Source organism: Schistocerca gregaria, chromosome 1 (assembly GCF_023897955.1).
Source record: "Schistocerca gregaria isolate iqSchGreg1 chromosome 1, iqSchGreg1.2, whole genome shotgun sequence".
Classification (NCBI taxonomy): domain Eukaryota; kingdom Metazoa; phylum Arthropoda; class Insecta; order Orthoptera; family Acrididae; genus Schistocerca; species Schistocerca gregaria.
In genome coordinates this window covers 130,103,439-130,119,536 of record NC_064920.1, presented here as the reverse complement: position 1 = coordinate 130,119,536, position 16,098 = coordinate 130,103,439, and the positions used below count along the sequence as shown (strand labels likewise).

Genomic DNA, 16,098 nt, shown 5'->3' with positions numbered 1-16,098 from the left:
TTTTCTGCTTTTTTTGAATAGGTATATTTTTCAAGGATTTGGGGATTACAATATTCAATCTCACTACAACAACTCCTTGTTCACTAATCCCTAAATCGATTTTGATGCTCGTTGTTAACTCAGGATTATTTGTTGCTAAGAGGTCAAGTGTGTTTTCACAGCAGTTTACTATTTGTGTAGGCTCATGAACTAACTGATTGAAATAATTTTCAGAGAATGCATTTAGCAGAATTTCGGATGATATTTTATGCGTACCTCGGGAATTGAACATGTATTTTCACCAAGATATCGAGGGTAAATTAAAGTCACCACCAACTATAATCGTACGAGTCGGGTACGTGTTTGAAATCAAACTCAAGTTTTCTTTGAACCTTTCAGCAACTGTATCATCTGAATTGGGAGGTCAGTAAAAGGATCCGATTATTATTTTGTTCCGGTTGCCAACAATGACCTCTGCCCATACTAACTTACAGGAAGTATCTACTTCAATTTCGTGAAAAGATAAACTACTTCTAACAGCAACACCACCGCCAGCATGTTTAGCCTATCCTTTTCGAACACCGTTAGGTTCTTCGCAAAAATTTTGGCCGAGCTTATATCTGGCTTTAGCCAAATTTCAGTGCCTATAACTATTTGAGCATCAGAACTTTCTATTATCACTTGGAGCTCTGATACTTTCCCAACACAGCTATGACAATTTACAACTGTTATACGAATCGTTCCTGTATCTACATTCTTCCTGTGTTCATTCTGCACCCTTTGTGACTGAAGCCCTTCTTTTGTTTTCCCTAGACCCTCTAACCTAAAAATCCGCCCATTCCATGCCACACAGCCCCTGCTACCCATGTAGCTGCCTCCTGCGTATGGTGGACACCTGCCCTATTCAGCAGAACTCGAAACCTAACCACCCGTTGGCGCAAGTCAAGGAATTTGTAGCCTACACGGTCGCAGAACCATCTGAGCCTCTGATTCAGACCCTCCACTTGGCTCTGTACCAGAGGTCCGCAATCGGTCCTGTTGACTATGCTGCAAATGGTCAGCTCTGCTTTCATTTTGCAAGCAAGACCGGCAGCCTTCACCACTTCTGTTAGCCGCTCAAAACCAGAGAGAATCTCTTGTGATCCAATGTGACACACATCATTGGTACCGATGTGAGCAACCACCTGCAGTTGCCTGCACCCTGTGCACTTCATGGCATCCGGGAGGACCCTTTCCACATCTGGACATCTGAAATGACTCCACCCAGTATGCACATGGAGTGCACATTAGTTTTCTTACCGTTCTTGTCAGCTAAGTCCCTAAGGGGCCCCATAACACGCCTAATGTCGGAGCTCCCAACTACCAATAATCCCACTCTCTGCGATTGCCCAGATCTTGCAGGCTGAGAGGTTTCCTCTGAAAGAGGACAGACGACAGCGTCTAGCTCAGCGACAGTGTCAGCCACAGACAGCACATGGAACCTATTTGTCAGACAAACCGGGGAGGCCTTACGTTCTGCCACCCGGGAAGTCTTTCGCCAGCTGCTTTGCCTCGGGGCGACCTCCCACTCAAGCACAGGTGAAGCGTCAGCCTCAGTGCGAGCAGCAACTGGGTTGGCCACCTGTGAGGACCGACCAGAAGACTCTGGTGTACTGGACTTCCGTTGGATCCCCACGGCCGACCCACAACAGTGGTGCCCATCCACTGCAGCCTCAAGCTATGTAACCGAAGCCATCACAGCCTGAAGCTTAGAGCGAACTGTCACCAACTCGGCTCGCATCGGCACACAACAATCACGGTCTCTGTCCATACTATAGACCATGGAAAACTAAACTATGCAGGTAAACAGGCTATTGGCATGTGCTGCACAGCTCTATTCTAGACCCTGGCGGAAACACATGAACTGTGTCTAGTAATACACAGATATTAGAAAACCTAACTACCGAAGCACTCAGGTGAAACTAAATAATTTGCTCGTGATTAGGAACTTGTAATATGTCACAAAATCAGTTTACTTTCCAACACAAACGAAAACGCGACAACTGTGGCTATTAGATATTAAATTTACGTGCAGAAACTCAAGAAACTAAACTATTAAAGCACACACATGATACAATAAAATTTGCTCTTGGTTAGGAACTCATAAATGACACAAAAGTGGTTACTTCCCTGTTGCTGCGTCTGTCTCGGTCAACTACTGCTGCCTGACCGTCCATAAGGGTTTGGAAAGACTTGCTGGCACTTTAAAATCTATTAAATGACTGTTTAATGGTTCCTTGTTAGTTGAGCTGAAACAAGAATGGGCATCCCAAGGGATAGTCAATGTAGACCAACGATCACGAAGGAATAATGGAGAAACTGAAAAGATTGCCACTTTCACTCTCATTCAATTCTCCAGTGCTGCCTGAACATATTGTGGCATGGTCCCTTCAGCTTACAGTTAGGCCTTACATATCAAACTCTATGCCCTGTTATAAATGCCAGTGTTTTGACCATACAGCCATGAGTCGTGGAGGTGAAGTGACCTGTGGGAAGTGCAGAAAAGGAGCCCATGACGCTGGGACTGACTGCTCGTCTCCAGAGATATGCATCAACTGCTCTGGGAACCATCCAGTGTGGAGCCGAGACTGGCCTGGTTTTGCTCAGGAATGCAAAATACAGGAAATTAAAGTGATCAACTGGATCCCCTATGCCGAAACCAAAAAAGAATATAAGGTGACGCATCACTGTGTCTTTGCACTTCATATTCTTTTGTGGTGCGGAAATCTGTTCCCAAGATGGACACTTTGAAGCAGACATTGTCCCTTGTGGCTGTATCCACCTCAAGCACCTGTACTTGCACATGTACATGCCATGGAAAAGCAAGCAAGGAAGGACAAAGCTATATAGGCAGCAGAAACAGGAAAGATCACAGTGAGCATCCAGAAGGTACAAAGAAAGCAGAATGCCCCCAACACCCCCTTGAAGGGACAGGGCACGGGGAAAGCATCATGCCATTTAGGTCAAAAGCTGTCCTGGAGAGCTGTCAGACATCATTCTGGCACGTCTGATTGACGAGGAGCACATCATGGACTTGGATGTCTCGGGTCCAAGCAGCCACTCCACTCCCCTTCATTCAATTCTGATACCTGTCCTCAAACTAGGAAAGGACTGCATGTGTCCCATTAGGTGCAGGTGTTTTGCCTTAACAAGCTGTGTAGGAAAGATGCTGGTGTGAATGTTTAACCATCTCCTGGTCTGGTTGTTTGAGACTAGGCAACTCCGTTGCCACTCTCAGTGTGGCCTCTGGGGATTTTGGTCCACTGTCAGAAACCTGACCTGCTAGAGGTGGCTGTTCAACAGGCGTGCATATATAAATGTCAGTGTATCGGCATACTCTTCAATATCAGTAAGGCATACAATACTATTTGGAGGCAGAGTATTCTTGCATAACTGCATCAACAGGGCTTCCGAGGCCAGCGCTGCATGTTCTTGTGGTTTTTCCTGTCTCAGCAGTTTTTGAGGACCCGAATTGGTGACATACTGTCAGACTGTTTTGAGCAGGAGAATGGCATCCCTCAGGGCAGTGTTATAAGTGTAACTATCTTCACCATAGCCATTAACAGTATCATGTCTATGGTAAGGAGTCCCATACAGTGCTCCTTATTTGTGGACATTTTGCTGTTTTCTGTTCCTCCTCCAGTGTTGCAACAGTGTGCTGTCAGTTACAACTTAAATTGTGGAGGTTAGTGGAGTAAGGAACAATGACGCGTTTTTAGTTCTCTGCAGAGAAGTATGTGTGTGTTCATTTTATTCCTTCTCGTTGTATTTTTAATGTACCTGCCTTGCACATGGGGTACACTATGCTACATTTTAGAGACTGAGTGAGGCTTCTGGTGCTCAGTTTTTACTCCAAATTGTTGTGGTTTCCGCACCTGATAGACCTGAACACCAGAACCCTCAAGGCACTGAACATAATAAATCACCTCAACCACATGTCTTGGGGAGTGGACAGGTCACATCTGCTTCAGTTTTATAGGGCTTTCATGCATTTGCAACTAGATTATGGACACAATGTTTGTGGATCGGTGAGGTCTTCTTATTTGAAGATTGTTGACACTGTCCACTGTGGGAGAATTAGGCTCACCATGGGTGCTTATAGGACAGTGCCCCATACCCAGCGTCTGTGCTGAGGCTGTGAGCCATGACTTACAGTTCGACAGAAACTCCTCATAGTGAGTTCCTCACAGCATTGAATTCACCCGCATTCCATTCTGTTGCTCGTCACTCTGTGGAATGCCTTTTCTCCCACTATGTGGGATCCATGTGTGACATTTACTGGAGTCACTTGGAATGGAGCAGATCCAACCTCAAATCCAGGGTTTTAACTGTCAGCCACCCTGGTTGCTGCAGAGGCCCATGGTCATTTTAGATTTAGTGCAGTACAGGTGAGATTGCGCTCCTGCTTCTGTGTTTAATGTGTATCTTGTTGACATTTTGTATGAGCACCACAACTGTGTAGCTGTCTTTACAGATGGTTCTAAACAGGGGAACTACACTATGTGATCAAAAGTATCCCGACACCCCCCCAAAAACATATGATTTCATATTCGGTGCATTGTGCTGCCCCCTACTGCCAGGTACTCCATACTAGCGACCTCAGCACTCATTAGACATCGTGAGAGCACTCTGCAGAACTCGTGCACTTCGAATGTGGTCAGGTGGTTGGGTGTCACTTGTGTCATACGTCTGCATGTGAAATTTCCACACTTGTAAACATCCCTAGGTCTACTGTTTCCAATGTGATAATGAAGTGGAAACATGAAGGGACATTTACAGCACAAAAACGTACAGATCGACCTTGTCTGTTGATTGGCAGATGCTGCTGACAGTTAAAGAGGGTCGCAGTGTGTAATAGGCAGACATCTATTCAGATCATCACACAGGAATTCCAAACTACATCAGGATCCACTGCAAGTACTGTGACAGTTAGGCAGGGGGGGGGGGGGGGGGAGAGAGAGAGAGGGTGAGAAAACTTGGATTTCATTGTCAAGCAGCTGCTCACAAGCCACACATCAAGCCAGTAAATGCCAAGCGATGCCACCACTTGGTGTAAGGAGTATAAACATTGGACGGTTGAACAGTGCAAAAACATTGTGTGGAGTGACAAATCACGCTACACAATATGGCGATCTGATGACAGGGTGTAGGTATGGTGAATGCCTGGTGATCATCATCTACCAGCATATGTAGTACCAACAGTAAAATTCGGAGTCGGTGGTGTCATGGTGTGGCCATGTTTTTCATTGAGGGGCTTGCACCCCCTGTTGTTTTGCATGGCACTATCACAGCACAGGCCTACATTGATGTTTTAAGCACCTTCTTGCTTTCCACTGTTGAAGAGCAATTCAGGGATGGCGATTGCATCTTTCAGCATGATCGAGCACCTGTTCATAATGCACAGCTGGTGACGGAGTGGTTACACAACAACAACATCCTTGTAATGTACTGGCCTGCACAGAGTCCTGACTTGAATGCTGTAGAAGATCTTTATGATCTTTTGGAACGCCGACTTTGTACCAAGCCTCATTGACCGACTTCGATAGTTCTTCTCAGTGCAGCACTTCATGAAGAATGGGCTGACACCACCATATTGAATTCCAGCATTACCGACGGAGGGTGCCACGAACTTGTAAGTCATTTTCAGCCAGGTGTCCAGAGACTTTTGATCACACAGTGTATGTTGGTTGCTCTGTTTTCTGGGATCATGTCCTCAAGGTCCAACTGCCTCAAGACTGTACTGTCTTTGAAGCAGAATTATATGTGATCTTACAGGCACTGGTGCAGGTGAGACATTCTTCCAGTAATAAATTTCTTGTCTATCCTGATTCTTGGAGTGCTCTTCGCTCCCCACAATGCTTGTGCCCAGCAGGTAAAGTTGTCCAGAATATCCAGGATGCTCTCCTCCAGCTACAACTGGGGAAGGAGGTATGTTTCTGCTGGGTACCAGGGCTCATGGGTATTGTGGGGAACAAAAGGGAGGATCTAGCAACCAAGGGGGATTGTCATGTTCCTTAATTATTTTAGTGTGTCATCCCCCTGCATGCTGTAGCCTTGCTGTTGAGGCCCAGAGTCTTGCATCAGTGGGAGAATGAGTGGCTGGAAGTAACTGATGATAAGCTCCATCTAGTAAAGCCCACAATGTGGTTGAGGCATATTTCCTTCCAATCAGGTAAAAGGACGAGGTCCTCTTTGCTCGTCTTCACATAGGCCACAGCCATATGACACATGGTTTCTTGTTCTGGTGAGAGGACGCTCCAATGTGTGGTGCTTGTGATATACAGATCACTGTATGCCACATTCTATTGGACTGTGTTTTATTTTCCGACTAGTGGTCTGCAGGTGATTTGGCAACAGATGCCCTCTATTTTAGGTAATGTTCAAATAAATGGTTAGAACTGTAAAGTTTTCTGAGAATTGTCCAATATTTTTTCCAAAATTTTTGGTAGATGGTTATAACGTGTTAACAGGCTGACTGGCTCACCCGTATTTTATGTAAGTGATCAGCTAGTGACATTTTTCTGTGCTCTCCTTTTAGCTCCTTTGTAATTTTACTTGTGTCTTAGACTCCTGTATAGCATATGAAGATGGTTTGAAAAGTTCTCAGAATGGAATAGAAAAAAGTACTTATGTCACTGCAACATTTTTATTTTTCAATGAAGTCTCCTTGTAGATCAATGCACTTGGTCAACCGATGTTCCAGTGCCTTGATCCCATCTCAAAAATGAGTTTCCTCCTGGCCTGCGAAATAGTCGTCAACTCTGGCTATCAATTCTGCATTTGAAGTGAATCTTCACCCAGCAAGAAAAATTTTCTGTTTTGGGAAGAGATGGAAGTCTGACAGAGCCATATCAGATGAATAAGGCAGGTGTGACAGCAATTCATACCTTAGTTCATGTAATTTTTCCGTTGCGACAGCACAAGTGTACGGGCGCACATTGTCTTGATGAAAGATAACTTTCTTCCTTGCTAAACCTTGCCTTTTTAAGCGTATCTTTTGTTGCAATTTGTCCAGGAGGTTGGCATAGTGTTCTCCAGTAATTGTTTGCCCAGTGGGGAGATAATCTACAAACAGAATCCCTTTTGCATCCCAGAACACTGATGCCATGACCTTTCCCACCATAGGAATTGTCTTTGCTTTCTTTGGTAGTGGGGACTCAGCATGTTTCCACTGCTTTGACTATTGTTTTGTCCATGGGGTATAGTAGTGCACCCTAGTTTCATCTGTAGTCACAAATGAGTGCAAAAGATCTTGTTCATTTCTCCTAAAATGGGCCAAATATTGTTCCGATATGTCCATTCTCATGTGTTTTTTATCCAGTGTCAAGAGTCGCGGCACCCATCTTGCAGATAATTTTATTGTTTCTAATTATTCAGTTAAAATATGATATACCCTTTCAGATGACATCTGGCAGGTGTAAGCAATTTCACGCACTTTCAATCGGTGATCCTCCATGACCATTTTGTGCACGTTTGCAATGATTTCTGAAGTAATGACATATCTTGGCCGACCACTGCGCAGATCATCATCTAAGCTCTCCCAACCAAATTTAAATTCATTTGTCCACTTGGCAAAAGTTGAATATGAAGGAGCAGAGTCCCCAAGTGTATTCTAGAAATCGGTATGAATGTCCTTTGCTTTCATATCTTTCTTGATGAAGTACACAATCACTGCTCAAATCTCAATTTTTTTCATCTTCACAAATGACTATGCGAGAACAACAACAGAGCAAGTCACCACCACAGCTCTCTTCCAAGAGCATTGTCGTGGCATGTGTTTACAGGCAACAGTCCAATGAATATCACGTGAACAACTCATTGCTCTAGCACTGACCTCTTGTAGTGATTCTGAGAACTTGTCAAACCACTGTCGTATTTTATTCTTTCCCGTTGTCATAGCATATACGATAACATTTCAGTAATTTTATCCACATTTGTTTCTTTTAATGTGTGTAAGGACACTGATAACCTCAGCATTGAGTGCCCATAAGCACCAAGCACACACGCGCGCTCGCGCACGCACACACACACACACACACACACACACACACACACACACACACACACACACACACACACGTTGGTTTGTTGTTGGTTTGGTTCAAATCCATAGCTCTGCGCATGGATTCTCTTCAGAGACCACATGTGTGGACAGTTGTTTTGTGACAGACTTTCGGATAAAGGTCCCATACTTCTATGAAAAGAATGGGAGAACTGTTACACTTGCTTCTTGTTAGTACAGGGAGGTTTTACAGAAGTTCTAATACCCTAAGTATGTTGTCATAAAAATTCTCATCAGAGAATATGATTTGAGGAATATGATGATGATACACCAGATATTGCCAATGTGTCCCTGGAGATGATTCCAGAGCATGCAATTTCTAAGGGAGAGGAAATTCAGTGTCCAGCACATTTACCCAGTGTAAATGTATATGAGATAAAAAAAACCTATCTGTATCTATTCATTTGTATTATACCTTCTGTCTACTACCTTTTGTATGTTTAATAGGCTCCCTACTTACCATGGGTACTACTTGGCTTCTCAGTCCTGCTGGGAAACTCCGTTTGGTTGGACATAGTAGGGATGGCTGTTGGACATATGTACTACTTCATTGAGGATGTCTTCCCAAATCAGCAAGGTGGATTCCGCCTGCTCTCCACACCACAGTTGCTGTAAGTATTGCTTTTTCTGTTAACCTCAGAGAATAGAATGGACAGATATGCACATGTTCATTATTCATTGAATACAGTTAAATTTAACAATAAAAAATATACAAAATTTTGTATATCATTTCTATGTCAGTGCCAATTGCACAGTTTTTACAGTACTATTTTTATTTCCCTGAAGCTTCAGACCTAAAAACAAAGTAAAACTATATATGTACTATCTATTATTTTAGAAAAACTAGGAATGTATAGTACATATCTATTGAATTTATTTATGTAATTGTATCAGCCCCCCCATGAACCATGGACCTTGCCGTTGGTGGGGAGGCTTGCGTGCCTCAGCGATACAGATGGCCGTACCGTAGGTGCAACCACAACGGAGGGGTATCTGTTGAGAGGCCAGACAAACGTGTGGTTCCTGAAGAGGGGCAGCAGCCTTTTCAGTAGTTGCAGGGGCAACAGTCTGGATGATTGACTGATCTGGCCTTGCAACATTAACCAAAACGGCCTTGCTGTGCTGGTACTGCGAACGGCTGAAAGCAAGGGGAAACTACAGCCGTAACTTTTCCCGAGGACATGCAGCTTTACTGTATGATTAAATGATGATGGCATCCTCTTGGGTAAAATATTCCGGAGGTAAAATAGTCCCCCATTCGGATCTCCGGGCGGGGACTACTCAGGAGGATGTCGTTATCAGGAGAAAGAAAACTGGCGTTCTACGGATCGGAGCGTGGAATGTCAGATCCCTTAATCGGGCAGGTAGGTTAGAAAATTTAAAAAGGGAAATGGATAGGTTAAAGTTAGATATAGTGGGAATTAGTGAAGTTCGGTGGCAGGAGGAACAAGACTTCTGGTCAGGTGACTACAGGGTTATAAACACAAAATCAAATAGGGGTAATGCAGGAGTAGGTTTAATAATGAATAGGAAAATAGGAATGCGGGTAAGCTACTACAAACAGCATAGTGAACGCATTATTGTGGCCAAGATAGATACGAAGCCCACACCTACTACAGTAGTACAAGTTTATATGCCAACTAGCTCTGCAGATGATGAAGAAATTGAAGAAATGTACGATGAAATAAAAGAAATTATTCAGATAGTGAAGGGAGACGAAAATTTAATAGTAATGGGTGACTGGAATTCGAGTGTAGGAAAAGGGAGAGAAGGAAACATAGTAGGTGAATATGGATTGGGGCTAAGAAATGAAAGAGGAAGCCGCCTAGTAGAATTTTGCACGGAGCACAACTTAACCATAGCTAACACTTGGTTTAAGAATCATGAAAGAAGGTTGTATACGTGGAAGAACCCTGGAGATACTAAAAGGTATCAGATAGATTATATAATGGTAAGACAGAGATTTAGGAACCAGGTTTTAAGTTGTAAGACATTTCCAGGGGCAGATGTGGACTCTGACCACAATCTATTGGTTATGACCTGTAGATTAAAACTGAAGAAACTGCAAAAATGTGGGAAATTAAGGAGATGGGACCTGGATAAACTGAAAGAACCAGAGGTTGTACAGAGTTTCAGAGAGAGCATAAGGGAACAATTGACAGGAATAGGGGAAAGAAGTACAGTAGAAGAAGAATGGGTAGCTCTGAGGGATGTAGTAGTGAAGGCAGCAGAGGATAAAGTAGGTACAAAGACGAGGGCTGCTAGAAACCCTTGGGTAACAGAAGAAATATTGAATTTAATTGATGAAAGGAGAAAATATAAAAATGCAGTAAATGAAGCAGGCAAAAAGGAATACAAACGTCTCAAAAATGAGATCGACAGGAAGTGCAAAATGGCTAAACAGGGATGGCTAGAGGACAAATGTAAGGATGTAGAAGCTTATCTCACTAGGGGTAAGATAGATACTGCCTACAGGAAAATTAAAGAGACCTTTGGAGAGAAGAGAACCACGTGTATGAATATCAAGAGCTCAGATGGCAGCCCAGTTCTAAGCAAAGAAGGGAAGGCAGAAAGGTGGAAGGAGTATATAGAAGGTTTATACAAGGGCGATGTACTTGAGGACAATATTATGGAAATAGAAGAGGATGTAGATGAAGACGAAATGGGAGATACGATACTGCGTGAAGAGTTTGACAGAACACTGAAAGACCTGAGTCGAAACAAGGCCCCCGGAGTAGACAACATTCCATTAGAATTACTGACGGCCTTGGGAGAGCCAGTCATGACAAAACTCTACCAGCTGGTGAGCAAGATGTATGAGACAGGCGAAATACCCTCAGACTTCAAGAAGAATATAATAATTCCAATCCCAAAGAAAGCAGGTGCTGACAGATGTGAAAATTACCGAACTATCAGTTTAATAAGCCACAGCTGCAAAATACTAACGCGAATTCTTTACAGACGAATGGAAAAACTGGTAGATGCAGACCTCGGGGAGGATCAGTTTGGATTCCGTCGAAATGTTGGAACACGTGAGGCAATACTGACCTTACGACTTATCTTAGAAGAAAGATTAAGAAAAGGCAAACCTACGTTTCTAGCATTTGTAGACTTAGAGAAAGCTTTTGACAATGTTGACTGGAATACTCTTTTTCAAATTCTAAAGGTGGCAGGGGTAAAATACAGGGAGCGAAAGGCTATTTATAATTTGTACAGAAACCAGATGGCAGTAATAAGAGTCGAGGGGCATGAAAGGGAAGCAGTGGTTGGGAAAGGAGTGAGACAGGGTTGTAGCCTCTCCCCGATGTTATTCAATCTGTATATTGAGCAAGCAGTAAAGGAAACTAAAGAAAAATTTGGAGTAGGTATTAAAATTCATGGAGAAGAAGTAAAAACTTTGAGGTTCGCCGATGACATTGTAATTCTGTCAGAGACGGCAAAGGACTTGGAAGAGCAGTTGAACGGAATGGACAGTGTCTTGAAAGGAGGATATAAGATGAACATTAACAAAAGCAAAACGAGGATAATGGAATGTAGTCAAATTAAATCGGGTGATGCTGAGGGAATTAGATTAGGAAATGAGACACTTAAAGTAGTAAAGGAGTTTTGCTATTTAGGAAGTAAAATAACTGATGATGGTCGAAGTAGAGAGGATATAAAATGTAGACTGGCAATGGCAAGGAAAGCGTTTCTGAAGAAGAGAAATTTGTTAACATCGAATATAGATTTATGTATCAGGAAGTCGTTTCTGAAAGTATTTGTTTGGAGTGTAGCCATGTATGGAAGTGAAACATGGACGATTACTAGTTTGGACAAGAAGAGAATAGAAGCTTTCGAAATGTGGTGCTACAGAAGAATACTGAAGATAAGGTGGATAGATCACGTAACTAATGAGGAGGTATTGAATAGGATTGGGGAGAAGAGAAGTTTGTGGCACAACTTGACTAGAAGAAGGGATCGGTTGTTAGGACATGTTTTGAGGCATCAAGGGATCACAAATTTAGCATTGGAGGGCAGCGTGGAGGGTAAAAATCGTAGAGGGAGACCGAGAGATGAGTACACTAAGCAGATTCAGAAGGATGTAGGTTGCAGTAGGTACTGGGAGATGAAGCAGCTTGCACAGGATAGAGTAGCATGGAGAGCTGCATCAAACCAGTCTCAGGACTGATGACAACAACAACACCTGTCATATCTGTATCAGAATCAAACACCAGAGTGTTGTGGTATGTAACAGTGGTCCATGTTTTAACGAGGTGAGTAGGAGTGGAAGGGGAGAGGGAGAAGAGGGAAAATGAGACCAAAAGCGGGGTGAAAGGAATTGGGAGAGAGAAAAGAAGACAGGGAGGGGAACTGGAAGGGACATCATGAGCATATAATGGATTTACATTTTCTAAAACATTATAGTAACTTGTGTAAATAGAGAGGTTCTTACATTAAAATTATAAAAAAGTAAAATTATCTTTAAGATATTAAGAGTGTAGAACAATGGAAGTGTAAACTGTAAGAGGTATAAAATAGTAAAATTATGAAAGGGGAATTATGTGAAGTAACCAAAATTGAATTAAATGTCTTAAAGTGTTAAAAGTTAAAACATTGGAAGTGTGAAACTATAAAAGATATAAAACAAAAAAATTATGAACATTAAACTATGTGAAACAATTAAAATTATTGGTAACAGGATGTGACAGTTATAGTTAATTGCATATGCTTTCGCTGGTTGGCATTTTATAGCATAGAGATTTTACAGTGTGAATGGAAGCTAGTCTGCACACCAGCTTTTTCTACGATGGAGTGTGAGCCAATGTGTCACTGTTGTCTCCTTTTAGTGAGTGAGGATTCTGCTGCTTAAACAGGTATTTGTCAAGGTGGATGAGTGGAAGAGGCCTTCAATAAAATCAATCTACTGGTTTAATGTATTACCACACTCTTGTAAATAGTGCAAAAATCTCAGTTTCTTCCAACATTGTCAAGAGGTGTCCCTGGGCATTGTGCAGTACTGCAAAATGCATTTCAATGACGCCAACAGAGTACTTTGATACTAGAAGATATTCACTAAATACTGCTTTATTATTGCATCCTCAGCATCCTTTTGTATGCATCGGAAACATGGACTTCCTATGCCTAACAAGAACAAGAACCTCGCCTTAATGCTTTCCACATGCGGTGCCTGAGATCCATCCTCGGAGTAACGTGGAAGGACCGAGTGACCAACAAAGCAGTGATACGTAAAACAAACTGCAACAGTATTTCAGCTATCCTGAAGCAGAGACGACTTCGCTGGCTGGAACACGTCCACTGTATGGATCCTGACAAATTACCACCTGAGGTGATGCTTGTAGAGATCTCTGTAGCCAAAAGACCTGTAGGACGTCCTGTATTGAGGTTCAAGGACTCCTGTAAATGAGATATGGAGAGCTTTGGAATCGACGTAAACAGATGGGGGGCACGGGCTGGCTTGAGACCAGAGTGGCGTGATGATATATTATCTGGAATGTCGAAGCATGATGAAGGCTTGTTAGACAGATTAAGGCAGAAAAAGCTTCACAATGCTACCACTGCTCCTGCCTCAGCAGCCAGATACACTTGTGACAATTGCAGCAAGAGATGCCGTGCTGCCATTGGCTTGACAAGTCATATGAAAAAATGCAACCCATAAACACACAGACACTGCAATAATCATGGTGTCGTGGCCAATATATATATTCCAAGACTTACCAAGCGGGAAAGCACCGGTAGACAGGCACAATAAAATACACCCAAACACACACACAAAATTTCTAGCTTTACAACCGACGGTTGCTTCTTCAGGAAAGAGGGAAGGAGAGGGAAAGACGAAAGGATGTGGGTTTTAAGGGAGAGGGTAAGGAGTCATTCCAATCCTGGGAGCGGAAAGACTTACCTTAGGGGGGAAAAAGGAGAGGTGTACATTTGCGCGCGCGCGCGCGCACACACACACACACACACACACACACACACACACACACACACACACACACACACACACACACATCCATCCGCACATACACAGACACAAGCAGACATTTGTAAAGGCCTTTCAAGGAACCTCGTGTCTCCATCTCTTGGGAACAATATTGTTGAACACTGGAGAAAATGTGATGTGCAGTTAAGGCAAAAGGTCTGGGGAAACTGCGACAAGGGGTGCAGCTCGTTAATGATAACACATCTCCCCATATCTCAAATGTTGTTATGCAAAAGTTATGCCAAGTCAATTGAGTGACCCTCAAGCACTCTTCTTACAGTCCTGCTCTCTCCCCATATGATTATCACACTCTCAGTCCCTTAAAAAAGGCTTCAAATGGTTGATGATTCCTGTTGGACTAGGATGTGCAGCAGGAAGTTGCAAATTTTTTTTTTTTTTACACAGCTGGACATGGTGTTTTACCAAAAGGGTATCTTCAACCTGGTGCATCAGCAGGATGATTTTGGATGCTTATCCTGTGGATTCTGGACTGTACAGCCTCCTAACAGAAACTAATAATAGAGGATTTTGCATAGTTGTTCATGGAAAAATTGGTGTTCCAATTAATTAGAGAAAACTCGGCCATAATCCTGGCTAGGGGATTTCCCATGGCTAGCCCATTTGGTCCATGATATATCCCGCATTACAAGTGAAATAGTTGTAGAAGTTCCATTAATTCAACTATTTCTTCTGTAGCCATTTTTTGTGATTTGTTAGGTTGTTCTTAATTATTTTCAATGTCTTGCAAACAGGTATGTTAGTCCATAAATTCGCCATGTCTAGGGAAGCAAAAATGTTATCAACTAGTTGGAGGGTATCCTCAACTTTATTCACAAACTCATATGTATTTTTATGCTATACTGTTCTAGCATTTGAAACCTTTTTGTTAGTGAAGCATTTATTGAGTAGGTTGTCTTCAGGTCATGAAAGTAATGAAAGAGAATAGGTGACATGAAAGTAATTAAAAGGTAATGAAATTGAGTGATTGGTCATGAATTGTGTGTGTGTGTGTGTGTGTGTGTGTGTGTGTGTGTCAGGTGTGGTTCTATCCATCTGTGCAAGCCATGTAAGGAGATTCTCTGCTAACTGTGGTTTGCAACCGTGGAGGAAAGGTGCATATGGAGAAATTTGAGGGCATGGCTTTGTTGAGCTTTATTCAGAAATTATTTGCATGGCTATTTTGCAAAGTCTGTATCGAAAAATTGCTTAGAAGTCCTTTGAAAGGTTAAGGTGGCTCATGTTTATCACCTAAAGTTATGCAGAGCTCTATTTTGAGACATTCTTGTGTGACAATTCCATTGAAAGAATTTGTGTCAAAATATCATTTAACACCCTCAACAGCTGAGGTAGTGAAGAGAGAATACTGCAAAATTTGTGAATATCCTGAAAAATCACTGAAACAAATCAACCATAAGAAGGACAAGCTGATCACTTTCTGATGAATTTAGTGTAAAATGTGAACCATAATTTCACTAAGTTTGTGCTGAAATGATATGTATGTTTCATGGAAATGCTGTTGTTGAAAGAGGCTTTTCTGTTAACAAAGGAGTTTTAGTTGAAAACTTACAAAGTACCTCTTGAGTAAAAGTCGCAAGTTCGTTCTTTAGTAAAGCTCATTTGAAAGTGTTGTGTTAGCAACTATACCAGGAAAAATATTAGCTGCTAATGACTCACTGTATGCATCAGGAGGATGACAGAAAATGAGTGTCTGGGAGGTGCAAAGATCAACTTCCTGTGAGATGTATGTATTACACTTCACAAAAAGAACATTGTCAACATTCAAGAAACATTAAAAAAAAAATGCCCTTGCATCTTGAACACCGAATGAAAAATGGCATGCCACAGTGATCACAAAGGTTCACGCCATCAAGAGTGAAGGTGGATTCCTCGGGAGTTGCAAAGCATGCAGGGCATTCAGCTAGGTATCCACTCTTGAAGAATGCATATAAAATCATAGTGGTGTAACAGAGTGATGAGAACTGATGGAATGTGATGGTATGCAATTGAATGCAGACAGTCTGTAATGTAGCTTCTCATG

General features: G+C 42.4%; 1 protein-coding gene across 1 annotated transcript in view; it reads left to right on the top strand.

Moving 5' to 3' along the window:
* Window positions 1–16,098, top strand: part of LOC126334849 (derlin-2) — a 66,313-nt gene that overhangs the window by 28,597 nt on the left and 21,618 nt on the right. Inside the window, exon 5 of the mRNA XM_049997521.1 lies at window positions 8,528–8,691. Within this exon, the coding sequence (XP_049853478.1) occupies window positions 8,528–8,691 (164 nt within the window). The remainder of the gene's footprint in view (window positions 1–8,527; window positions 8,692–16,098) is intronic.